The 27,495-nt window shown below is 44.6% G+C and overlaps 1 protein-coding gene across 13 annotated transcripts in view; it reads left to right on the top strand.

The window, feature by feature from the left end:
- The window catches only part of RAP1A (RAP1A, member of RAS oncogene family), a 94,221-nt gene that overhangs the window by 51,693 nt on the left and 15,033 nt on the right, over positions 1–27,495 (top strand). For 12 of the 13 annotated variants that reach the window (XM_088674380.1, XM_088674373.1, XM_035124225.3 and 9 more), the window contains 3 exons: positions 746–816; positions 18,722–18,805; positions 26,472–26,540. In XM_088674380.1, coding sequence (XP_088530506.1) covers positions 18,749–18,805; positions 26,472–26,540 — 126 coding nt within the window. In that variant the 5' untranslated portion in view covers positions 746–816; positions 18,722–18,748. The remainder of the gene's footprint in view (positions 1–745; positions 817–18,721; positions 18,806–26,471; positions 26,541–27,495) is intronic. The other variant, XM_035124228.3, reaches the window with a different exon arrangement.

Genomic DNA, 27,495 nt, shown 5'->3' on the forward strand with positions numbered 1-27,495 from the left:
GTAAAAGTACAAATGCTTCAAAAATGCTTAGGGAATTAATATAAAACTCATCAAACTGTTCATGCAAAAGTTCTCTTTACTAGTACTAGCCATTCAGTATAGCATGACAGTTTTTAGACAATGCTGGGTTGTTCAGCAGTTAGCATAATATAATGTAAGAATGTACAGTGGGAGGCTTCTATGGTTAGCATTAAATTGTTTAAGCTAACTGCCATTATTTTGCTTCATGAATTTAGGAAGTGTGGTGTGTTTGTGAAGAGAAAATTCCTAGACTTGGGCGTTGGGTACCACTTTAAAATTTTATAGGCTGGAAAATGTTGAGCCTGCAAATATTCTGATGATTGTAGTTCATGTTCAGGGGACACAGAGGCATTTTGTCATGAAATTACATAGTAATATTGCCCTTTTGAATCTTGTCAATTCAATTTGTATTACTTTAGACTTTTGTAAACTTTTGTTTGCTGGGTTTTATAAGGTAACACAAATGCGAGATTCCAAAATTTACATTCACTTGAAATGTTCCAGATAGCCTTACTTGTTAATAGATGAATTCATCTCTCTGCAGTCATTTGCACTAAGTACTGGGAAGCATTATTTCATTGAATGGGGAGAAGAGAGAAGTGTCTTTAAAGTTTGTTGAGTAAGGCTTGGCAGGCAAACCCTATAAAATAAGAATTTGATCTTGCTTATTCTGTTTTTAAATTGGTTAAAAGTAATTAATTGCAGTTTTCTTTTCTTTTTTTAGTCCCTTGGAGGGAGTTTGGGAAGACCTCTAGCAGGTGCTGTCAATACTGATGAGAGATCTTATATGCCAAGGTATGGAGCGTTTTGTTTTGTTTTTAAAAAACAATAATACTGGTATCTACATTAGTACATCTGCTCTGACTGGAGGTGTCTTGGATTGAACCTGTGACTTCTGCATGCAGGGCATATGACATTGCATGCGTTGAGGAAGCAAGAGAGAGCCCCATGCATTTCAAAATTTCTATTCTCTCCACCTCCTGCAGTATGTTTTTAAACAATGTGCTTTCTGCCATTATCAAAAGTTAACACAAACTATCCTTCCACAAAAGCATTACTACAACATCCCATTTTTTGCTTAGGTTATTGTTATGCATCAAGGTTTTCAATATTTTGACATCCTCCTGTTTAAATGTGGGTGGGTGGAATAGATATTTCCTGATGTTCGAACACATCAGCTTGCATCCTCTGAATATTTAGATGCACCTTTGCATCTAACACAGCTTATTCCTAAGTTAACAGTGAATGAAAGGTGAAGAATGGGTACAGCCAAATCAAACTGCCTTTACGCAGTTCAAACTACATTATGCATGTACCCACGTATGAGGATGGCAAGGCAAAGAATTTCAGGGTGTCTCTTGGGATGTCCAGTGGCACCGAGGTGGGGTTTTCTTTTGACAGTCTGCCAGGACACTCCACTGGGTCCAGACTGGCATTGCCCAACCCTCTGGGTCAATCCCAAGGATTCCTCCAGTTCCCTGCCCTTGTCCCATTCCTCCTACTCCTCTGACCAGTCCCACCAAGATGTTTCCACAGGAGTCATGACACTTACAGCAAGGGCGAGTAGTCTTCAGGCTTGTTGAATCGCGTGTGTGTTTTATTAGAGCCCCAAGATTTACCAGCCAGGTACAAAAGACACATGTTAAAAAATAATGAGCAGGGAAATTCTGAGTGCTTTCTGAGCCTAGGAATTTCATTTTTGGTACCAGAACTGAACTGAGTTCACTATCCTTTCAAAAAAATAAACAGTCCACTTCTGGTTTGCTTTTAAAAATAAAATTAAATCTCTACCTCCTAATTTAAGTGGGAAAAGTTTACTTTAGGATAGTTATTGTTAAGCAGCTAGAAGTTGAAAACTCTGGCAGGATCTACTGCAGACCACCTAGAACTCTACCAATACATCCCTGTCTTATCCCTTTAGCCTTTCTTGGATTTAATATATCACTTTAAGGACTTCTTTGCAATGGCCCTCAGAAAATCACTGCCCCAATTTGTGCCTGTTGAACTGAGTTGAAAGTGGATTGTAGAAGGCCATCCATGGGTCAGGCAGAATTTGAACCCAGGTCTCCCAGATCAGTTAAACAATATTTTTTCTGGACCATCGTGGCTCTTGCTAACTAGTCCATTCCTGAAGTTTGAGTGCTAGCTCTTTCAGCACACCCACCCATCTTTTTTTCTGCATATATATATTTAATATAAAGCAAGTATCTCTGACCTATATCCCAAGGCTGGCAATAGGCTGAGTGCTCTGAGGATGTTTGGAGTTATTCAACTACTACATACCGTAATTATAACGTACAGAGTCCATAATACAATGCTTTTCAGTTTGGCCAGGTTTTTCCAGCTTAAATATTTGTGGCGGGTCTTTGCATTTACAGAAAGTGTTCTGAATTCACCGATCCGGATTAAATTCATCTATTCATCTGTCAGTAAGCAACATGTAGTTCCTTAATAGAGTGTGTCACATTTAATCTAAGCAATAAATAAACTTGCATCCTCACCTCCACCTCATAATAGTTTTATGAGCTGTGCAATCCATCTAAAATGAGGTTGTTTAAAACTGGCATAGAGTTTGGTCCAGGTATCTGCTGACTAACCAATAAGAGGCATGATGTAACCAGCAACAGATATTAAGTTTCATTGTGCTGCAGTTAATTCCAGACATTTTCAGTTAACCATAGTTTCCCACCACAGTCACAAAACTAGGGTTACAAGGTTCGGAACAAGCTAGGATCTTAATCAACTTCAAACTGTTTAATGTCCTATCTGTTTCTGAACCTGTTAACCATAGTGCCCTGGTGCAGACATAATGGGAAGCTGTGGTTAATTGATTGCTATGCTAGATTCCCCAGCTTATTGCAGCACACAAATAAGGAAAGAGGTGGCATAGGGTGAGAGGCTTACACACAGTGGCGGAGCTCCACGCTGTGGCACCAGGGGGCGGAGAGCAGGTGGGGCGGGGCTGGTGGGCATCCCGGGGGCGTGGCACGCTGTCCACAGGGGTGTGCCGTGTGTACCGGGGACGTGGCGCACCGCCTGCAGGGGCGTGGCGCCCAGCGCAGGCGGGGGGGCAGCCGCAATGGCACCCCACCAGGGTCGGGCTGCCGGGGGCGGTGCGCTCCCCCTGCACTCCTCTTCCTCCGCCAGTGCTTACACACATCTTAGTTTTTTAAGCTGAGACATGAGAATCTGGATACAGTCTGCAAGGTTCCATTTAGATAACATGCCAAGCCATGGTTTGTGCCAGGCATGTCTTGAGCTTCCAAAATATGCAAGTGCAAACAATGCTTCTCTGCTTTCTTTTTCCATCCGTTCAGCACTTCAGTCTCTAGGTGTAGTAATTCACTGAGGAAGAACAATCAGAACTGTAGTTTGTCAATTTAGATACCATGTTATAGCATACTTAGCACAAAATATGGTTCCTAATTCTTGCTCGCTGGTTTATTTTATACTACAGTTTGTCAGTTTTAAGCATCACACCATCAAACTGTGGCTAAGTATTCTTAACCATGAAGCCTATGGCAGTAGTCTTGAGCCTATGGCAGTAGTCTTTAGGGTGTGTGTGTGTGTGTGTGTGTGTGTGTGTCTGTCTGTCTGTCTGTCTGTCTGTCTACATCCTATAGTTCAAAGCTGCTTTATGTATCTCATATACAGTTAATCCTGAATCAGAGTAATATACTGTTCTGGGTGAAAGAAGGCCCAGACAGATTTGCAAAAATTAAGGCAGCCGTGTGCATATATCTATGTCTCTAAGATAAGCTGAAAGGGATAGGGTCACAGCTTAATATAGATTCCATTATTTAATTGCATTGCTTTTTAAAAAAGTTGCCTGTAGAAAAGTGTCTGAATAAATTGAACCTCATTTTCTGTTTTTCTTTAAATTTTTAGCTTCTCTTAAAGCTCGAACATAAAGCTTCCTTTCTGGTGTTACCAATTTCGGTACTTTCCAAAATTACAACTTCCCCTCTTCTCAAGCAGTCTTATAAAATGAAGAAAGTGAATTTTGCTACTTAGGGAAGTTTTCAAGTAGAAGACAAGATGCAAATAATGATGACTGAAGTGCTTTGCCACCTTTAATGTGCAAATATGGTTGCTTATTTGTGTACATCCAGGGCAGCTGTACAGGAGAAGACACTGAATGCTAACTGAGTTTTCATTGTTGTAAAGTTATAGGCATCTCTTGCCTCTAAACTAACGGTCACCAGGGATGTCGCAGCAAGAGACACCAGTGATTCTTCACTCTTCACCAGTCTGACTCATCTCGGCCTCTTGACTCCCTCCTTCCACGCTTCAGCTTTTGCCTCTGATTCTGGATTTCTGTCTGCCACAGACTCTCCCAGCTTACTAAGCCCTGTTACCCCTTCAGCTTCTCCTCAGTCTTTTCCATCTTCTCCCTGTGACTATTAATTGTTGTCCCACCACCACTCCCTGGCCTCTGAGCCTTCTTCCGTTGGTGGTTCCCCAGGGGATTCCTACCACCATTCCTCTGCATCCAACCAGTCTATGAGAATAGGATTGCAGTCTCAGTTTTACTGCCTGTCATGTGATACCAGCATGAAACCTAGAAATTTTTACTATATAAAGTGGGGGGCATTTTTTTAGATGCTCATCATGTTGTCTAGAATTGTATTCTGCCCCATAAGTGAGAGAGCCTAGTTGTTCTGCCGTAAGCTTTTATTGATCACTGCAGATTGGCCTATCATTTCCCATAACTTTTATCTTCCGCACTTAATATGTTTACGCTGGACTCTGGTGTGTGTAGCAAATTGTAACACACTTCCTGCAGCCCCCCCCCCAAAATCAAATCCTGGCTTGAGAAACTAGGTACGCACAAACTGTGTGCAGCTACACACAACTCCTTTGCTCAGGGCCGTCTTAAGCATATCTGGCGCCCTGGCGCCGTGATGCGAAGATCCCTACGGCGCCCCCCCCCCCGTTTCCCAGCACGGCTGTCTGGTGGGCGCAGCGCGCCACCCAGCCTTGCCTTAGAGCCGGCCCTGCCTTTGCTACCACATCACACCTACCTCTGTGGAAGTGGGTAAAGCAAACCAGAAAGCTGCAGTCAACCATAGCTTCCTGGGAACTTTGGTTAGCAGCTTCCAAACTGGCCAGGGTTTGAAAGACAGCTTTCAATCCTGGGTTAAAGTTGGCTTGCCAAATGTTCCATGCCAATGCTTGGAAGCCATTGACAATAGTTTCCAGTTTGCACATGACAGGAAGCTATGGCTAACTCTGGCTTTCTTGTTTGTTTCACTGCTTGTGCATGCAGGAGAATGCAAGCAGCAGCAACGGGGCTGTATACAGGTGCATGCAGTCCATGCATATCCCAGTTTATTATGTCAGGATCTGACTGTGCAAACATGGCCAGGGTATTGAATGCACTGTCACCCTAAAGTACAAACGGGGAACCTGTGGCCCTCTTGATATTGTTGGATTCCTACAATGATTGGTGGTGATGGCGGGTGGAGTCCAACAACAAAGGGAGTCTTGGTTCATTTACAACGGAAGAGGAATCTCTTAACATGTTGCAAACAAATTGATCAGTATTTTTGTTAGTCTTTAAGATACCACAAGAATTCTCCTACAAACTACCTTGACTACCCCCAGGACTTTTTCGTGCCATGGTTTGCCGTAGTTTCCCACTCTGACAACACTTGTAACTTTCGAGTTCTTTAGGGCTTTGCAACTGAAAAAGCACTTTGCTGTTTTGGTGTCCTTTCTTCGCAATTTTTTCCTCCCTCCAAATTGCCAAGCCCTTTGACCTTTTGTCCACATAACTCTAATATTTCCTGTTTAGATAGTGTTATGTAGTTATACAGATTTATGGGAACTACTCTGAGCCCTCTGAGATATAATGAGATGCAGATCCTGTATTACAGCTTTTTCCAAAAGTGTACATTCAAGTATTCTGCTATTGGGAAAGGAGAGACACTGGATAAAGAGAAAGCTATGCTTTGCTACCCTCCTTGAAAAGTCCTCCAGGCAAGGGCCTGAAAGGTTTCTCTGACATACATGATGGAAATCATTGGATCATGAGGCCTTAAATATTCAGCTTTGTCCCATAGATAAACCCTATGCTAATGTGGTCCAGCTAGACCTGGGAAGCATTTGTAGTAGGGTGGTCGGAAACTCTCCTGAGACTAAACAAGAGGAGGGGCAGGCAGCCTTCTGGGACTCAGAAAAACCTTCTAAAACCAGTGAGCTGATGCTGTGGGGAGTGCCTTGGCCTGGCCTCTGGCAGTTCTCCCTGAATACTATGGATATGCTTGAGCATTCTGCACCTGCTCTTGTAATGATGTTTGTCATTCCTGCCAAAAGCTTTACGGCAATTACCTAATTAAGCTTCCCAACATCCCTATGAGGAAATGAGGCCAGGTCCTGGCATTTTACACATGGGGAGAATGAAGCTGAGAGCTGTGAGTGCATAAGAAGTGCTCAACTCCCAAGTTGCTGGTTGGTTTAGTATGGTGTCTGTGTCATCTGCAGGAAGCGTGGGGAGCTACTTACGTAATACTGTGTGAAGGTCATGTCTTCATAGCATGTTTCTTTCCCATTTCTCCTAAAATGACAGGCTTGTACAACCAATAGTGCCTGTTCATTTTGTTAAAAACACACACACACACACACTTTACTTGAGCTGCTATGCTGCATCATAATTGGCTTTTGAAACGCTCCCTGCTTTCAAGATCAGTTTTTTTGGTGTGGTGCAACATGTTAGAGTGCGGGAGGCGGGGGACTTCTAACTGAGAAACACTCAAGGCAAAAACCTCTGGGTACACAGAACTAGTTTCAGACTTGTTCGGGCCCTGTCCTCCACCTTGCCCTCTAGTTAGCCTTTGGCAATCTAATGCTTGGGAGCTGTTCTCATTCCTATTTAGTAAATTGCTGTTGGCTCTTCTGATTTCTGCAGATGTGTTTTGTCACATAGCTTTTTACAGCAAAGCTTGCATTGAAACCCTTTGTTAGTCAGCAATTGTGGCAGTTTGTTGAAAAGAAAAGAAAAATGGCTAGGCTAGTATAGCAGTAAAAGTCACCCATAAACAGTAGCAGAATTCTTTTCAATAAATATCTGCTTGGGTATTTGTCTCATTTAAAAAACAAAAAAACCAAGGATCAGACTGAATCAATAGGTGCATAACACAATTTCACCTTAGTATATTGCTGGTCTGGAGTGGGCCCTCCCCAATTTCCCATCCCCCAATACTATATCTTGTACACCAGAGTGTCAAACTAGACAGACAGCTATTCAGAAGATTCCTTTGCAACCCATTCTTTCAAGAAAAACCAATGTGGCCATTGTTCAGAACTTCAGCACTCTTTGCACTCTTTCCATAGCTGCCAGCCAGCAGAGTAATTGGCAGAACAGTTGACTCAAATGCCTGCACAAGAAGGGAATTGTTATCCTCCTCCTGACCTACTAACTAAATGACACACATACTAGCACCAGTGAAACACTTGAGTGATTTCATTTGTGGCCATTATTAGTCTGCACACATCTATAGGAACAACCACAGCGAACTGTTACCAGGAATAGATTGGATTTGACCTCCTAGAATTTGGTAGCTGGGTTGCCTAGCCCAGGCATCAAGCTTCTTCTTTGAAGAAACCCCACTATTGCAATAGCAGCACATGGGTGTAGATTAAGAAAACCAGGAGGAGAAAGCCACCCGCTGTCACAAATGTTTCTTGAGATCTTAGAGCAGCTGCTGTCACTTGAGGCCAGATTCACCTTCATCATGCATGCTTATTATGGGCTGCTTTGAAGACCACCTGATGCATGCTAGATACTATGCCTCCATAGTACTCCATAGTACATATACCTTTGCTGCTAGTTGGATTTTGGTTTTACATTCCTCTTAGATCTTAGTAAAAACGGTTTAATTTGTTGCTTAATTGCAATGTATATTTATTAATACAAGATGATTTGATTGGTCTCATAATTGTATAACTATTTTGCTCAAAATTTGTAGACGTACCCTTTTATTCGTGAATTACCTTAAAACGTTGCTGTTTTTCTCATGTGAACTTTCCCAATTTTGTGAACCACTTTGGGCATGATTTTCCATGGAAAAGCAGCATTAAAAAAACCTAATGCTTTGTCTTAACTTTCTCTGCAAGACTCATTTTCCAGCACCCAAGAAAGTTTATTTTGAAAGTGTGAGGGGCAAGGGGTATCGCGAAGCCCCTCCCCTCCTGAGTTCCAGCCCAGCCCAGAGCACGACTGAGAGCAGGGAGAGCTCCAGCTCCAGCGGGGAAACAGGAAGTGGGATCCAAGGCTCTGGCAGGGTAGAAGAGCCAGCGTCCCAGGTGGGACAGGAAGGAGGAAAGAGGGGGGGAGACCCATCCCCCCAACTCCGGAACTTCGCAGAAAGCATCGGGGGAAGAGGATGGGGCTCCCCAAGTTGTTATGCTGGCGCAAGACGCGCCAAAAGCCATTCGGAGGTTCTGATGAAAGCTGAAAAGATGTGTCTCTGTAAATAGCTCTACCTTCAGCACTGTAAATACGCAGCACCAATAAAAAGATAAAATGCAGAGCGGTGGAGAGTCGTTACTCTGAAGTAGTCCCATCCGACCACTGTGACAGCAACCTCCGAATCTTTTTTGGGCTACTTTGGAGTTGCCGGGATGAGCGCGCCAGAAGCGGAGACATGGCGGCAGATCGCGGAGAAAGCCCAGCAGGACCTGCAGGAACTGGCGTTGCAGGCACAGGGGGAATTAAAGGCGGCGAAGCAAGAAACGGAGAAAATTAAAGAGGACAGGCACAACCTTGCTGAACAGGTGAGAGCACTTCAGGACAAAGAGCAGCAGTTAAGGGCGGTAGCCGTGGACCTCCAAAACAAGTTGGATGCAGAGAGAAACAAGGGAGGAGGGGGAGCCCAACTCCAAGTGCTGCCAGGAAGGAGAGCAGGGACCCTAGTAAGCAAGTTCAATGGAGACCCAAGGGAATATCATGGCTTTGAGACTGAGATCGTGTATGCTCTTGAGCTGCACCATGATGAGTTCCCTGATGATGGGCACAGGGTAGCGTTTATTGTGGAACACCTTACCGGGGCAGCCAGGGAGTGGCTCAGACCGTTAATCGCGACAAAAAATCCTTGCATGAAGAATGTCAAACTATTTTTAGAGGCTTTAAAAACTATGTATGCGTCCGATAGCCATATGGACCAGACCAAAGAGGAACTGCATAATTTAAGACAGAGAACAATGACAGTTCGCGAATATTGGGCGAGATTCACCATGCTGGTGCACAGACTGGGGTGGGAACTGCGCTCGCCTCCGATGGAAGCGGCGTTCTACCTGGGGTTGAATGAGGATGTGAAAGATGAGCTCTCGAGAGGTCCAAAGCCCAGTAATATGGATCAGCTGAGCAAAGCGGCTCTGGCGGTGGGGGTGAGACAGGAATCCCGGTGGAACGACAAGCAAGCAACGCGCGCAAAGCGGGCTTGGTTCCCACAGTCGCAGGAGAAGCCACTCCCCCAACAGCCATCTCACGCCATGCCAGGGGCCAGCCGAGACCAGGAACCCATGCAAATTGATAGCGCGCGCGGGGGGGGGGCTTTTCAAACCCCAGCGGCGCCAAGACGCAGGGAAGGAAGAGGCGGGAATTGCTTTCTCTGCAACTCCCCTCAGCATCTCGTCAGAGACTGCCCACATCGCAGGGAATGGCAAGGAAAGGCGGGAACGGTTGTGCCCTCCCCCACTGACGCAGCACCACAGCAGGGAAACGAGACAGCCTGGCTGCAGGAGACAAGGGGCAGCAGCCAGGCGCAGTCAGCACACAACAGCCCCAACCCACCCGCCCGCACAGCGAGGAGCAGCGCCAGCCCACCCCCCCCAGAGCAGGGGTGGTTCTAGAAGTGACGCTAACGCTCCCTAATGGGTATCCCCCGACGGTCCTCGCGTTAATCGATTCGGGGGCGTCGGCCAACTTCTTTTCGAGAAACTTTGCAGAAGCGCACCAGATCCAACCTCTGCAGCTGGATTTTCCCCTGCACGTCTCCACCATTGACGGCAGGGAGTTGCTGGGAGGGGCCATCACCCACCAGACCCCCCCCATGAGAATGACGGTGGGGAGACACTCTGAGACACTGGCATTCAACGTCACCACCATCTCAGACCCCCCCATCGTCTTGGGCATGAGCTGGCTGGCGTGCCATGACCCCTCCATCAGTTGGCACCAGAGATGCATCACGTTTGGCTCAGACTATTGTCTGGAGCATTGCATGCAACACCAACCAGGGGAGGGGCCTCCAATAGCCACGGTGGCCACCATGCACGTCAAGGGGGGTGAGACGATACCCAAGCAGTACTGGGACCTGCAGGAGGTCTTCAGTGAAGCGGAATCCGACCACCTGCCCCCGCACAGATCATTTGACTGCCACATCAACCTGGTGCCGGGGGCCACGCTACCCCCAGCCAAGCTGTACTCCATGTCAGATCAGGAGCTGGAGGATCTGCGTGCGTTTATAGACAAGAACCTCAAGAGGGGGTTCATCAGAGAAAGCAAGGCAGCAGGGGGCAGCCCGGTCTTCTGGGTGGACAAGAAAGACACGCAACAGCGCCGTCTTGTGGTGGATTTTAGACGGCTGAACAACATGACAGAACCGGTGGCTTTCCCAATGCCCAGAGTGGACGATCTGCTGACAGCGGCACGCAGGGGCAAGATCTTCACCAAGCTTGACCTGAGGGGGGCGTACAACTTGATCAGGATCCGGGAAGGCGATGAGTGGAAAACCACGATGTTCACGCCTCTGGGCTCTTTTGAATATCTGGTGATGCCCTTCAGTTTGCAAGGGGGCTCAGCATGCTTCCAGGCCTTCATGCACCACGTCCTGGGGTCCCTTCTCTTCAAGAAATGCCTGGTCTTCTTGGATGACATCCTTATTTACTCCAATGACCCAGAGCAGCATGTGAAGGATGTCAGAGAGGTGTTGCAGCGCCTGAAGGAGCACCACCTGTATGTGAAACTGGAGAAGTGTAAGTTTCACACCAAAGAGGTGGACTTCCTGGGCTACAAACTGTCAGACACGGGGCTGGCGATGGACAAGGACAAGGTGCAGGCCATCCTGGACTGGCACAGCCCCAGGACGCGCAAGGATGCCCAACGCCTACTAGGCTTCGCCAACTTCTACAGGAAGTTCATCAAGAACTTCTCTCGCGTTACGGCTCCCATCACGGACTGTCTGAGAGGCAAGCAGAAGTTCAGGTGGACACAGGAGGCGCAAGCAGCGTTCAAAAGCCTCAAGAGGGTGTTCGCTTCCGACCAGAACCTGTTCCACGTGGTGCAGGATGCGCCCCTACGCGTTGAGACCGATGCTTCAGACAGAGCTTTGGGAGCGATCCTGTTGCAACTGGATGCCAACAGAGAATGGAGACCCTGTGCCTTTTTCTCTAGAAAGCTGACACAGCCAGAACGCAATTACACGGTGTTTGATAAGGAACTTCTCGCGATCCACGCTGCGTTTAAACACTGGAGACATTTCTTGGTGGGCGCCAAGCACCCCATTCAGGTGTGCACGGACCACAAGAACCTGGAGTTCTGGAGAACAGCCAGGGTGCTCAACCAGCGGCAGATACGATGGGCAGAGTTCTTCTCACACTTCAACTTCTCCATCCACTACATACCGGGGGAGCAGAACGTCAGGGCGGATGCCCTCTCCCGCAAGCCTGAGTACATGGAGGAGGAGTTGCCACCAGCACCCCGACACATTTCCCCCCCATCAGCATGGTCCTGCGGAGCAGCAGTGGTGAGCGAGGCAGAACTCACAGCACTGACGGCAGCAGATGAGTTTGCCACCCGCATCTTCAGAGAGCTGCGAGGGGGGAGGGAGCAGGCAAAAGACTTTGAGGAAAGGAGGGGGTTGCTTTTTTACAGGGGAGCCCTGTACCTGCCCACCAACCAGCTCAGAGGTAAGGTCCTCAAGCAGATGCACGACAACCCGACGGCAGGTCATTTCGGAAGGGACAAAACCACTCACCTAGTCATGAGACACTTCTGGTAGCCAGGGGTGCGGGAAGATGTTCGAGACTATGTACGGGGCTGTGACACCTGCCAGCGGGCAAAGGTAGTCAGAGCAGCACCAGCAGGGTTGCTGGAGCCATTAGCCACCCCGCACAGGCCGTGGGAAGTAGTGTCCATGGACTTCATCACAGACCTGCCGTCGTCCAGGGGCAAGACCGCAGTGTTGGTGGTGGTGGACCTTATGTCCAAAATGTGCCATTTTATACCGTGTGCCAGGGCGGTCTCTGCAGAAGAGACAGCCAAACTGTTCGTTGACCACGTATTCAGACTGCATGGATTACCTTTAAGAGTTATTTCGGATAGAGGCCGCCAATTTGTTTCCAGGTTCTGGAGGCGGCTCATGAACCTCCTGCAGGTGGAGGTCAGCTTGTCGACGGCTCGGCACCCGTAGACCAATGGACAGGCGGAGCGGGTCAATGCCATTCTGCAGCAGTACCTGAGATGCTACGTCAGCCAGAGGCAAACGGACTGGGTGGATCGTCTGCCACTGGCAGAATTTGCCTACAACAATGCGGTGCACGTCTCCACAGGGGTGTCGCCCTTTAAGGCCAACTACGGGCGCGACCTCAGATCTTTCCCGGAGAGGGAGGAGGAGGAGGAGGGCCCGCAGGCAGAGGATTGGGCAGAGGAGCTGGAGACGGTGCACCAGCAGCTCAGAGAACACTTGGAGAGGGCCAAGGAAGCGTACAAGAAGGGGGCAGATCGCCACAGGCGACCGGGGGAGGTCATCAGGGTAGGGGACAAGGTTTGGCTGTCCTCGGAGGGCCTTCCCACCAGAGGGAGGTGCAAGAAGCTGGCACCCAGAAGGTTGGGCCCCTTCACGGTCACGCAGCAGGTGAACCCGGTGGCATACAGGCTGGCACTGCCAGAGGACATGAGGGTACACCCAGTGTTTCATAGATCGCTGCTGTCTCCGTACAGGGAAAGTAGCAGATTCCGAGACGGCGCACAGACCCCCGAGGGAGGGGGGGAGAGAGGAGGCAGGGAGCCACTCAATGAAGCAACGGCCATCCTTGATTCACGAAGGGGGGTGGGGGGCCTGGAGTACCTTATGGCATGGGAGGACGCCCCGCCATCCCAAAATGAATGGGTCCCAGCCACCCAGATACAGGAGGAATTCTTAGTGGAAGAATTTCACGCCCTCTTCCCACACAGGCCCAAGCCCTGGCACATGGAAAGGGAGGGGGAGGAGGAGAACGCACAGGAGGGGGAAAGCAGTTCACCATGGAGATGGGAAGCAGAGTTTGAGGACACGGAGGAGGAGATATGGGTATCTCCGAGGTCCACTCAGTCAGGAGAAGAGGTGGACTGGCAGCAGATTTTCACCCCTACCAGCTCTGAGGCCACGGATTTTTTGGGCTTTCCCTCTTCCCAGGAGGGAGGAGGGGGACAACGGGACTGGGGGGAGGTGTTCACACCAACCGGCTCGGACAGCACGGAGTTCTTAGGCTTTCAGTCACCACCAACACCCGTGCAACCGCCCAGGAGGGAGGAAGGGGGGCCTGGGGGGGGATGGATGTGAGGGGCAAGGGGTATCGCGAAGCCCCTCCCCTCCTGAGTTCCAGCCCAGCCCAGAGCACGACTGAGAGCAGGGAGAGCTCCAGCTCCAGCGGGGAAACAGGAAGTGGGATCCAAGGCTCTGGCAGGGTAGAAGAGCCAGCGTCCCAGGTGGGACAGGAAGGAGGAAAGAGGGGGGGAGACCCATCCCCCCAACTCCGGAACTTCGCAGAAAGCGTCGGGGGAAGAGGATGGGGCTCCCCAAGTTGTTATGCTGGCGCAAGATGCGCCAAAAGCCATTCGGAGGTTCTGATGAAAGCTGAAAAGATGTGTCTCTGTAAATAGCTCTACCTTCAGCACTGTAAATACGCAGCACCAATAAAAAGATAAAATGCAGAGCGGTGGAGAGTCGTTACTCTGAAGTAGTCCCATCCGACCACTGTGACAGAAAGGTTGTGTGTTTTTGACAAAAGAATACCTGTCTATTCTACCACAATTAATGGTGCAGTCATAGAGGGCGAATTTGCACATTTGATAGCTAGAGGTGAGTGCCTCTGAGCATGTGAGGAGCATATTTCCTTTGCAAAGGGGATGCGATTTTGTTTCTTTGGTGACTGTAAGTTGGTGTCCTCTGTCTGCTCTTCATCCTGTTTCCTTGCCTATGGAGATTATGGTCCCACAAGATACCTTCAGAGAAAATGTAGGGTAAGATGGCAGGTAAATTGGTAGAGTGGATGTGCAGCCATACTAAGAAATTGCTGCTTTGTCTATATGACACCTGGATTAGAAGAAGACTTGGCAGATTTAATTAGCAAAAATGAATTCTGAACCCTCCCGTTCTGAAATTCTTACCAGCCGAGTGCTTTGCATTTCCCATTAGGTGTTGCTGGTGAGTCTCTGCTTCACATTGGGAGGCAGGAAGCAAAGTAAATCACTGTCCAAAACGGGGCAAATATATTGCAGGGCTTTGCTGCAGACAGTGGCAGGCTCCGGGTGGTAGCTGGAAACATAAAAGTATGCGGTGCAATACCCAGTGAAGCATCCCTCACACCATTGTACCAACATATCTAGAAAGTGTACCTGTTGTATGGAGTATTAGTGGTGGAAATCACTAAGGATTAATGAACACTTTCCTTGAGTGCATAAAATTTTCAGACCTGGAGCACTACTGGAGCCAATACACTAGTGGTATTTAGGCATTCACTCTTATAAGCAGGCAAAATGGCGTTGTACTTTTTGGCTCTGACATCCGGATGTCCAGCCCTAGTACTAATGGTGGTGGTGGTGTAGGGAGCTCTGAAGCAGGTAGCATCCTCGAGGTGTGTAGATTTAGAACCCTGCATATTCAGGGAGCCTACATATGTAGAACAGTCCCCCCCCCCCCACTTAAGACCTTCCTCATTGAACATATGGGAGATGGTAGAGCCAGGCAATAGGCATGCGACTGAGGGGCACTGGGTACATTCCAGCTCTCCCCTCCATGCATTTTCAACCAAATGCACCTTGTGATAATAGCTGGTTCAGATGTGCAGCCTTATATAGGGAAGCTGTAGTAGTGATTATTTTCTGGTTGGCTATAGAAACACACAGTATAGTATTTATCCCCTCCTCAGACAAAAATATCCATGCTTGGGTACCAGTGCTGGAAGGAAGGATGTCCTGTTGCTCCTGTAAAAAGCCTAAACAACTTGGCTTTTTGCTGCCTGTGGTAATAACTGCTTGGTCTTGTACCATTGCTATTGGCTGCTGTTTCTCATGGGCACACAACTACCTCTGACGGAACTTAATCAGAGCAGATTAGCATCACAACAGTCAAAAATGGTCTTGTGCACATACCTATAACTTTTCTTACTTATATAGTCAACTAGATCATTTTCCTCCCATGTTGTACTTCTGAGGATAAGAGCAAGAGTAGGAGTTATGGTTGGGGACTCTCATAAATCTAATGGCAAAGTTGAATTGTGATTTCTCCAAAAGAATTAGGCTGCTCTGATCCCATAGCTTTTGCTTTTCTGAATCCTTACTTGGGAGCAGGGCTCTCTTGGGGAGGACGGGGAAGAATGAGAAAGTGATGTCATGGCTTGGCTGGGATCAGTTGTTGGGGCAGCGAAGGCTGGTTTATAATGTAAACACTGTTAGAATGTTTATCATTGGTTTTGTCATTTTCCTTATTTGTCGAGTAATCTTGAAGAGAATGAAAGGTTTTCTGGTGCAGCTTAGTGACTGGAGAGATTTCCATAAAAAGGCACAGACATTGCTTTGAGGAGCAGAAAGGTTTTTCAGTTGGCAATGGCAAGTGAGGCCTGACCTTTTACAGGGAGAAAATATTGACCTAAATCATTCCCTATCGGGGATGGGAAAGTAATCTCAGTCTCCTGCAACTTGCCACTATAATTTTCTTGCTTAATTGTACATACTTCTGTGCAGCTGAGTGTGAAAAGATAAATTGCATAAGCAAGTATTAATGTGTTTAGTGGAATTTTAAGGAGGGTCTTGTTTGCCAGAGTTCATATATGCATCTAGCTGCCTTATTTGTCACTGTTACAAAGTTTAACCCACCAGAACTGAGTTTGATAATATTTGACATCATCTAAGAGGGAAAAGATAATTTTTGCATTAGTTCTCTGTGTGGCTTAATGAAGCTCAGGAATATCAGAGGACAGAGCAGGTTTCTTAGTTTAGTTCCTCTCACAGCCTCTGTACCTTTGTACTGCCCATTTCTCTCCCAAGTTCAGATTTATTTATTTACTTACTTACTTATAGAATCACAGAATTGTAGAGTTGGAAGGGACACCAAGGGTTATCTGGTCAAACCTCCTGCAATGCAGGAATCTCAACAGGTGCCCACCACCTCTCATGGGAGTCTGTTCCACTGTCGAACAGCTCTTACCGCCAGAAAGTTATTTCCAGTTTTGAGTTGGAATCTCCTTTCTTGAACTTGACTCCATTGGATCAAGTCCTACCCTCCAGAGCAAGAGAAAACAAGCTTGCTCCATCTTCCATGTGACAGCCCTTTGGATATTTGAAGACGGCTATCATATCTCTCATTACATTTATATCACACATCTTCTGTGAACCACACTGAGATCTTGTGATGAAGTGTGGTATATAAATCTAATAAATAAATAAATAATAAATAATAATGACATTCTTCCTCCAAAGGAACCAGGGAAAACATATAAACACTAAAACAATACAATTAAAACTTATGGGTGAGGGGAACAGTTAAAAGCTTCTAATCAATAGAAAAAATCTTTAAATTCAGTCTCATTAAATTGGCTTTGGCAATATCAGCAATTTGTAACTTGTTCATCCGCCTGTACTTGCTTGGCCCTTCCTTTCTCTTTCTCTTTCCCTTTCCTTCCCTGACACTGTTGGCAGAGACAGCAGGTAGGTTGACCTCCAGCACTGACCCCCACACACCAGGAACCGAGGTGGGGACCCCCTTGCACATTTTGTTGCTTGGCAGAAAACTTTGCCACAGCAGCCAGATAAAATGAGGATACTGGACTTGGAGGGAATTGTTCCATCACACTCACCGTGGCATTGCGCACTTGGTAGGACCACAAATGAATGCATAATTGATCTCAGAAATAGATGAGATTTTCATATGAATGAAATATGAAAATTGCTTATTTTTGTCAAGTCCAGTTCTAAATTGAGCTGGAGAATGTGTGCTTCACCTGTCACTAGTAGTTCAGTCTGTTTTCCTTTATTCAGTGAAGTTTTGAAATATTCACTTTTGCCACTAAGGAAATTATTATTATTATTATTATTATTATTATTATTATTTAAAAACTGGAAAACTTACTTTCTACCACATATATCAAACTGCTCCTTTCAGGGTGCCCCAGATCACACACACACACACACACACTCCTCTTCCCCACCTCTTTCATTAAATGTGGCACAGTGGACCACAAGTGGGAGGCATTATATTTTTCTTAGATTTTTACTCCATTTTTCCCTCCTTTGTTGCTTTGACTTTGTCCCGTTTTATTGTTATAAACCAGCTGTATGTTCATAAACCAGCTGTATGGGCGGAAACCTGGGTTATTTTATGTCTGTTGTATAAGCCTGTTACATGTTTTTACTTACACAAAAAGTAATAAAATACTTGGAACAAGGAATTAAGTATTGTGCTAAGCAAGTTGATGCAATTGCCAAAGGCTTGTGAACTTAGCTTTTCAAAGTTGATTAGGCAAAGAATATACAGGCGATCCTTTATCAGATTCTCTGCTTCTGAAGTCTCTTTTTACTATGTTTATTCAATATTTACTATCGTAATATTTGCTCATAAAATAACATCTTTCAAAGAGAACATATCGACTAAAACAACAGTATTACATGAGGGTGGTGGTGGTGTTTTTTTGTATTGACATATTATATTTCCTGTGCTTGGAAACTGCAACACATTTTTCAGTCATCCTGCTGTGGTTTGATGGTTTGTTTGCTTTTAAAAGGAGTTTCGTTTTGTTAATGTCTCCATCTGTTCTTGAGGGGCAAGATAAAGATCTATGATGTTCTTAGAGAAGCCAGGGTTTGACCCATTTGGCTCCCAACACCAACAGCTTGGAGTTTAAAACCTGTGAGTGTTCATACTGCTTGCTCTCTACACATCTACAGATTCGCAGTTGTAGTCATGAGTTGCTTCTGGTGAATGTCTGTGTGATAGAAGCCACTCCTCCTATTAGTTCTCATTGCATCAAGAAAACTCAGAGGAGAGAAGGCTACCTCACTCTTTGTACCTGGTGGAGAGCCTTCCTTTAGGCCTCTCACATCTACAAAGCCTTGCAGAAGGTAAAAAGCTGCCATTGCCAACCCCCCAATCCCAGCAATTCAGACACAGGTAGCCAGAGCCCTCCACCCATATTGGATCTTCTATGTCAGTTAGGAAACACAGGTGAGAGATAGCTGTAGAGCAACCATAAATAATAAAGGCTGGCTACCAGGTCCAGTCCAGACTTGTGGACCCTAGAATCTCATTGAGTCTCTTAGGAGATATGTATCAAGTTTGGCAGAAGGAATAGCCACATCACACTTGTCTATCATTGGCCACTATATACCTCTGTTAACAGGCGTGGATGTGAAGATTCAGAAGCAATTTGGTTCATTACTATCCCTTATGCATTATTTCACATGATGACCATAACTCAATTACTTCTTTTCTTTTCTTTCCAGACTGTCAGTATTTGAATAGACCACATCATGCGTGAGTACAAGCTAGTGGTCCTTGGCTCAGGTGGCGTTGGGAAGTCTGCTTTGGTGAGTTAAGTCTTGATTTTTTTTTCATCGTCATGACCATAATCATACAAATAATAATATCAAAAAAGCAGTCTTGAAATGCTCGACCCTGGGTGTTAATGCCATAATTAATAATTTGCATTCGACGTACAAAGCAAAGAAATCAATGACTTTTACTAGGTGTAAGTGTAGGAGGAAAAAGCTGGCCTGAGCTTGATGTTGGGGAATTCTAGAGTTAAGGGTGGCAGTGACTGGGAGGGTTTCTTTGAATTCTGCAGCCAGAAAAGCCTGCAATCTGTGATTAGACTATTTAGGTGAGAGATTTCCAACTTCCGTTTACTAGGGGGCTACTTTATTCTCTTAAAGTGCTCTGAGGGACTAAAACGTGTGTTGCTCTGTACAAGCTGATACCCTCATGAGATTGCCTCCGTAAATATTTTGTGTTGTCTAGCAGCAATGACATCTAAATTACGATGTACATGTGTTCAGATATAGCATTACAAACGCATATACTGTAGATGTAGATAATTCATATAACATCCAAGGGATATCTACAGTGCCTTGAAAGTTGAGGTTTTACTTCTTTTCCTCACAAGTGAAATTTTATACAAACCTCTCAGCAGGCCTTGATTCAAATCAGGGAGGAGCATCAGGACCAAATTAAATTGGGCTGTGGCTTGCAACTGGCCCAGAGGAAACCAGTTGGTTATTCCTAGTTTAGGTCAATTTGTCTATGTCTGTATTTTTTGTAAAATGTGCACTTTTTCCTATACGTTACTCCACATAACGTATAGTGTTGGGCTTTGTAAAACAGTCACCTTGGGAATAGGGATGGGCCTTGGTTATATGCCTCAAGAAAGGATTAGGACTTCTGCTGAGAGCTTGTTCGACAATTGGCCATGCTGCTCAGGCTCCTTTTTATTACACAACATAATGGAAAAACAGATTCTGATTAAGTGCTCATCTCTAGGATTCTGGAGAGGTTATGAATTTCTCTTGGAATACACTTTTTTTTTAAGCTTTGTAGTGTAGTCACAGCCCTGTAGCTTTCTAGACTTTGCACCTTGTGCTCTGGCTAACTGTGTCTGAATTGCTAAAGCTGAACTACTGTAGAAAGTTTTAAAATACCACAGTTTTAGATGCTGGTAAACATGGCTGGCTATTTTAAATTAGACGCCTTCAAATTACTGTTCCTCCGTGTTTGCTCTTCTCCTGTTTTTAAGCAGCCTTAAATAAAGTGAGACGTGTGGGGAGCTGAGCTTCAGAGAGGCAATGAATTACATGTGGTGTAGGTTCTTGTAGCATTCTGTGGCTGATGGTTTGCCATTCTCGGTGAAATTGAAATAGACATGCAGACTAAAAACTGTCATGGCAGGATGGGGACGCCATTTTTAGTGGATGCCCACAATATGCTTTAAAATAATAAAACCAGAATGAGAGAACAACTTACACCTAATGGGCACGTATGTCTTTCCCCAAAAGGGCTTATGCTATGGTGACAAAGCAAGTGAGCAAAGCCAATTTGGCCACTTACTGTACTAGCTGTGGACTTCCTGGATGGCTCAGGAGCAAGATGTTCTCCTTTGCTATTTGTTTTTTTTGGGGGGGGGTAATAGTGAGATGATGGACAGAGATACTTAAAATTGTACAACACTTTCCTCTGTAGTCTTAACAGTAAAATTCAAACTGTCAAGCAATAGGAATAAAGGTCTTTGATAATCTTTGGAATGTTGCAGCATTCCTGGCTAACTGGGTTGGTGGGAGAATGATCTCGTTTGTGTCTTCACATTACTCTTGGTCAAGGATTTCATACAGAATCCATAGACAACAAATAATAGAAATTCAAGGTGCTCCTGGAAAGTTCTGACAGGAATGTGGAGCTGTGGTTGCTGACTTAAAAAAGGAGATTGATTTATTGCACTTCCTATAGCAAATGTAGTGAACCAAAAGTCCATTCCCGAGTTGGCAACCGCAATTTGAAACCCGCATTCCCGTCTGTGCACTTTCCCAAACATAAAATGAGTACGATTCAATTTGAAAGTGTCTTTTGAATAAATAATAAGCTCCTCTGAATTAAAACCCTCTTCATCTGATGTCTGAAGTGCTTCTCCTCAGTTGTCACATGTGTGCCTGTCAAATATAATCTTACACAAAACACCTACTATGAAAAGGTCACCACAATAGAAAAATCAAGTTACAGAACTTGTGTGTGTCTATATAGACATACGTGCTAAACGTATAGGGGGAGTCTAAACAAAACAGTGTAAAGAGTAGCATTAAGTCTAGCACATTTCTGTGCACCAGCCTGCCTCTAAAATACTTTCTGAAAGATGGTCGCCCCTGGGTAGTCAGTTGATGCTGGTGAGTGGCTAGTTTAGATTGAGTAGGGGTTGTGGGTAAGGAAATACAGGTGTACCATCTAAGTCCTATAATATGATTCGATTTTCCCAAATGGGCTGTCACCCATTGATAGGTTGGAATGCTTTTATCTGGCAACTGGATAGCTCAGTTGGTAGAGCATGAGACTCTTAATCTCAGGGTCATGGGTTCAAGCCCTATGTTGGGTGAAATATTCCTGCACTGCAGGGGGTTGGACTAGATGATCCTCATGGTCCCTTCCAACTCTACAATTCTGTAAACTGTAGATGACAAGTGAAGTTCTGTCTCTCTCTTTGCTGTGCCTGTCCTGCAATAGTTGGATTTTGCTGAAATCTGTTTTGGCAATGTTGGAAAAAGACCTAATAATGCTAGCCATATCATCAGGAGCTCATTCACAATTGCATATTCCAATATGATATAAGCCTTCACCTGCCAACAATATCTTCTTCCTGTTGGGATGAGTAATTATTGGATATAGAAATAAATCATTATGACTGTCTCCAACTGAACTGAGGGCAGTGGAGGTTAAGGCAGTCAGGACTAAGAACCAGTTAAATGAGTTGAAGGTTGCTATGACAACAGCTTACCTGGTAGGAAGGTATTGGGAAACCAATAATTGACAATAGCTTATGTTTGTGTAGCTGTCAATTCGTAGAAGATTTTGGTTTCTCTCAGTCTCTCATATCTCCAAATGTTCAGTTCCCCACATTTCCACATCAGTTTGCAATTAAAATGAAAGTCTTCATGAAAATTCATCAGCATTTTTGTGTTAATTTCTCCTAATATGCCCATTTTCTATGCAATATTGCCTAATATATACATTTTTGCAAAGCGATTTCCCCTAATATAATGCATTTTTTGACATTTCCACCAATATATGCATTTTAAAGCACACTTTGACCCCATTGCATGCATTTTTGTATTACTTTGCTGAACAATTACACTACAAAATTTGGAAAAGTGCAAATAAATAAATAAATAAATAAAGGCAGTGTTTTGGTCTGTGGACCGAACTGAATTTCTTCCCTATCCGTACGTATTTGTACAATGCAAATGTGTTGGCCAGGACAAGGCAGATGCTTATGGTGTTCAATGTTCACTGTTTCCACTGCTGTGGCAAAGCACTATGCACTCAAGTTGAGTATTTTGCATAAGAACTTACTTAATCACAGGCACTCTGCCTTAAAGCTGCACTTGATTATTTACCTGCAAGTTTTTGTTGCTTCTGGTTGTGTCATTCACCAAAGCTGACAAGTGCCCTTGGCTTTTCTGCAGCCAAGGTTGGAATCCTGCGCTGTGATATCAAGCTTCTTAATGAGAAGCTGACTTGATAGTTGCTTTGGTTAGTATGCTGAATAAGGACATCCTTTATTAGTGGTAGGTTTTGCTTAATCTTCAGGGGAAATAGAATGTTTTGCTGAGCAAAGCTTTACATATCTTGTCATTTATTTTAATTCAGGAAGACATTCTGTGCACATTCCAGTAGCCATGTTGGTCTGTTGCCGCCAACCCACAAAGAATCATTTAGAAGCCTAACGTTTATTATAGCTTAAGCTTCCATGGACCAGGGCCCACTTGGTCAGATGCTTAAAGTGTTATTCTCAGTTGGCAGGTCCATATGCACATAGACGTAGAGAGAAAATGTAAATGGTCAGGTGAGGAAATGCAGTGCATTGCAAAACACAGTGCCATTAAATATTAAATAGTCTAACCATTCACAACACCAGTAGCTGATAATGACATCACCAATGTTAGGATGCTTGTTTTTATTAACGCCTGTCCATGCCAGAGATGACAAAAATGAACTTCTCGACATTTTGGAATTCAGCATTTTCATTCTGAAGTAGGCAGGTATACCCTCATTCAATAATGTCTCTTAAGTTCAGGTAAACAATAGTGTGACCTGAGAGGTTAAAATATTCTCTGCCCATTTCTTGAGTATTGGCATTTCTGAGGTCATGTTTCTGCCCATATATTCTTGATGATAATAGGCTTCTATCATCTGCCAGCAATGCCTTCCTGTTTTCTACATTAGGACAAACAAGTAAGTCTTGATATAAAAGAATAAACTTGTAGCAAAGAAGGCACTGGTTGAAAATTTAAGAGCAAGCAGTTCCATAATTTGGGCACTGCCACCTTGAACACCCTGCCCCCATGTAACCTCTGAGGGGTGGGAGTGCTTGGAGAAGATCTTGACGGACAATTAGCTTCTTGTTATCCCTGGTTCCTATACATGCATTTGAAGTAGCTGCATGCAACTGAACTATGGCTTGCATTCATTATAGCGCTAATGAGATTGTTCTTTCCGGGCAAGGTTTTCTGCATGCCTGGAAGAACAATATTTCCTCTCCTCCCTCTGCACACAGTTCTGGGAGTTCTTCTGACCCTCTGGAGCAGATTTGGGGAGGGTGTGGTGGGAGGAGACAGGATTAAGTCCCATTGCATTAACAGGATTCCTTGCGCTGGTTTTTATTGCCACAAATTAATTGACTACAATCCTGTGTATGTAAAACTGAAGTAATCATATATTACCGTATGTCCTTGTTCACACCTTCCGTTCCCTTTTTTGTTTCCCTCTGCCAATTTTTAAAAATTGCAAGCTCCTTGAGGTGGGAGACCAGTGTTTCTTCCACTCTGTAAATCAGCATTCATGCTGATGGTGCTGTATAAATAACAAATTCCTACTCCCAGATGCTTATGCTACAATAAGCTAATGTTTAAAGTACTTCGGGGCTCTTTGTATTTTCTCATATGCATTTTTATTTTGCCTTAGTATCTGAAAGACCTGATGATGTGATTGATAAATTACTGTTTGGTACTAAAGGGCATGTGAAATACAGAATGTTCTGAGTAGTTAAATAATGTACTCTTATTTAGCAAACTGAGGGAGGGCTGTCTTTGTACATATAGCCTATCAGCTTCCTGTGTTTAAAACGTAAGTGAGATCTCTGCGGCTTTTTAACCATTTGCAAATGAGATTAAAACCTGCAGGTCTCTTTTGAAACATTTTGTTAAAAAATGAGAAATGAATATAAGAAACAAGAATAATGAAATCTGTGTTGCGTTGTCAATAAATGACTTTTGGGTTTTCTGCGGATTGACTTTTACTCTGATTGAGCTTTAAAGAGTGGGTTTTCACAGGAGCTTTAAATAGTAAACTTTGCCTAGAAAGAGCAGAATAAAGGTAAGTTTGGACAAGCCCTTAGATTATAGGCTTTAGGCAAAGCTATCAGGTCTCCATACCATATTTGGGTCTAATCATCACCCTTCTAACCTCCTTTGCAGTTCGAAAGGTTTGGGATCAATAATATCGTCCCAGGGTATCTTTATATATGGACTTTCCATTGCTTTTTGCTTTAGTAGATGCCTTGATCTTTTTTTCTAGGAGGCAGTGTGTAGGTTGTGCTATGCTGAAAGAATGACTTTTGAATGGTGCCTCCCTTCCTCTATTGAACATGAAAGCTAGAAAATTGTTTTCTCCCTTGTTAAGAAATCATTGGAGCGTTCAGGACTCCCCCACCCCCCAAATACAATGATGCCTTTTGCAGATAACTGGCCTTTCAAAATCTGAAACCACTTATTAGGAGCTATAGTGCTTGTGTTTCTTGTCATCATGAGAAAAATCCCAGCTTTGACCCTGAACAAAACAGGCTGTTGTTTAAAGGCTGTTTGTGATTTCTTAGAGCCAGTAGCTGGAAAAGACATTTGCACGAGTCACTGCAGAAAAGGTGGCTGTTATATTATTTGAAGGGAACTACTTGATACCTGTACATGCATGTGTACGCACTGCAAAAATTGATCACATTCCACAGAAGGGCAGAATATTCTTGAGAGCTAATAAAGCCCATTCAGTAGTCAAAAATGGTCTTGGGAAACCTTTGTTGAGACCCTGTGTGTGCATGCTGTTCTTGGGCAAATCTGCAAAACAGTGCTGTTAATGGCTTACCTCCTAGACTTCCTGGGGAGAAAATGAGGGATTGTTACAATAAAACACTTTTTTGCAAAAGGCCGATGCAATTTACATCATTGGTCTTGCTAAATGTCTCGTAGGTATTAGTTGGTTTAGAACCTCATCCTCCACCCTGACGGTGCTACAAGTGTTTAAATATAATTAAACAGGTTGTGAATCTGAAGCACAGAAATTGTTACCCATGTTCAGTCTTGTAACTGGGTTTTAGTTTAGAACCAGGTTCATATAGCCTGGTTCACCTGTACTGTAACAATCAGGTCCAGGTTTGTAAGCCTTTTGGGATGAGCTGCTGGTGGGCCACTGAACTGCAGTCAGCAACTTCTCAGCGAAGAACCTTCTGGCCAGGACAGGCAGGGATATAATAGAACTAGCTATTCCAGTTGAGCAACAAGGTCTTCCTAAATTCTGCCATGCCCCTGCAGTATGTTGTTGCCCTTCGGCCTTAACTTCTGGTTTGCTTTTCAATCCCATCTTCTGGTTTGTCCGTCCGGATGTTACTGCCCTTTGGAGACTTCCCAAGACTTTCCTAGTGTCACTGGAGCATTTGCGTAACACTGGGGATCCTTACCTGAGTTAGGATTAAGGTCAGGGTCAGTTGTAAACAATTAAGTTAGGCTACCTACCTAACTTACATGTACTTGACCTGTTACATGTACTTGCATCTTTCAGTGCTCTTCCAGTAGGTGTGGGGAGCGAAACCTACACTTTCTGCTCCCTTTTGCTGCAATTGCCCTTTTTCATTTAAATCTTTTCTATGTGCACATATTCACTTTAATGCAAAGCTTCAAAAAAATCGCATCCCATGTGAGTTTCTCTGGTGTTTTATATTACCGCATATGCTCAGTGCAAGAGGAATAGTGGTGGGCTGTAGCAGTTATCCATGAGTGAGACAAATGACAACCCCCAGGCAGCGGGTCAGGGTTGTGTGGTACTTCACAGTTTAGCATAACATGTAAACTGTGGTAAATAATGCAGATTGCCCCAACCTATAGAAAGTTAGCTTAATGAAGCTCTTTCTTTAAACCAGTCTCATAAGTAGCTGGAGAAGAGACATTTTCACCCTGAAATCTGCATAAATTTGTTGAAATGGGGTTTGAATATCAGTTATGGATTAAGCACTTGAAGGAGACTTGCACCTTTTAAACCTTTACTTTTACCTGCATTGATTTTCCTGTTTCACTAACTAGGCATCAGCTTGACAATAAGATTGGGAGAACCAAGCAAAATGTCTGTGCTTTGCAAACACTTTGCCCGATTATCCCGTTGAATATCTTCAGTTGGAGGCAGCTGGCTGACCCTCTCTGTGTGTTCTTTTTCCTTTTTTGTTTTTCTTTCCAGACTGTACAGTTTGTTCAGGGAATTTTTGTTGAAAAATATGACCCCACAATAGAAGACTCCTACAGAAAGGTAAAGTATGAAGCTGTGATTTTCTCCACCCACTCTCAGATCAGTAACTTTAAGACTTCCCTTGCCCAGTTTCCCACCCCCCTTGGTATAGAATTCATGGCCTCCTCCCACAACACGATCAGACTATTATTAGGATCATATTCCTAATAGTGTGTTGCTAATTCTTCCCAAGAGAATAATTACATGATTGTCTATCCCAGGGCCCTCCAGATGTTGCTGGACTCCAGTTTACATCAGCCCATGCAAGCTTGGCCAACAAAAAGTTGTAGTCCAACAGCATATGCAGGACTACAGATTCTCTACCCCTGGTTTATCTTGGGCTTGTTTTGTCTTTGATATAGAGAGGACCAAATCTGGATATGAACTGTGGCATGGTAAATGGGGGACAGCCCTTTCCCTATGCCATTTTCCTACCAAGAATTACTCCTGAAACTGCTGGTTTCTCCCAAAGTTGGTACCTTCGGGGTCAAATGGTTTCTATGGTGGTTGTGGGTTGGGAAAGCAGCATGGGAAAGATGAATCTTCCCCTGCTCTCTGAATGCTACATTCCCAGTTTAGAGAGGGCCTCCCTGTAGTTGCATTTCCTTTAAAAAGGGGGAGGGGCACAATCACTAAGCCCAGGACAGAGAAACGTGGTCAGCACCAGTTGAGTCTGGGCCTGATACAGCATCCAAAGCATTCTAGGTGATCAGGTCTAATGCCATGCAGCCTTATTTCACAATGTCAAACTAAGTGTAAGTCAATTTTAAGCTACTTGCTGTTTTAAAAAAGCAGCATACTAAGTTTAATAAATAATAATTAAGCATTTTAAATCAGCGTTTGCAACTCCTTGGCATTTGTGGATTTTATAAGTTTTGGAGAAAAGCCCAAAGTTTTTTGCTTAATTCCATTAAAAAAACAAGAACAACAGCGTTCAACTCAACTCTTCACTCCCATTTCATAACAGGATGTAAAT

Source organism: Zootoca vivipara, chromosome 7, assembly GCF_965207765.1.
Source record: "Zootoca vivipara chromosome 7, rZooViv2.hap1.1, whole genome shotgun sequence".
NCBI lineage: Eukaryota > Metazoa > Chordata > Lepidosauria > Squamata > Lacertidae > Zootoca > Zootoca vivipara.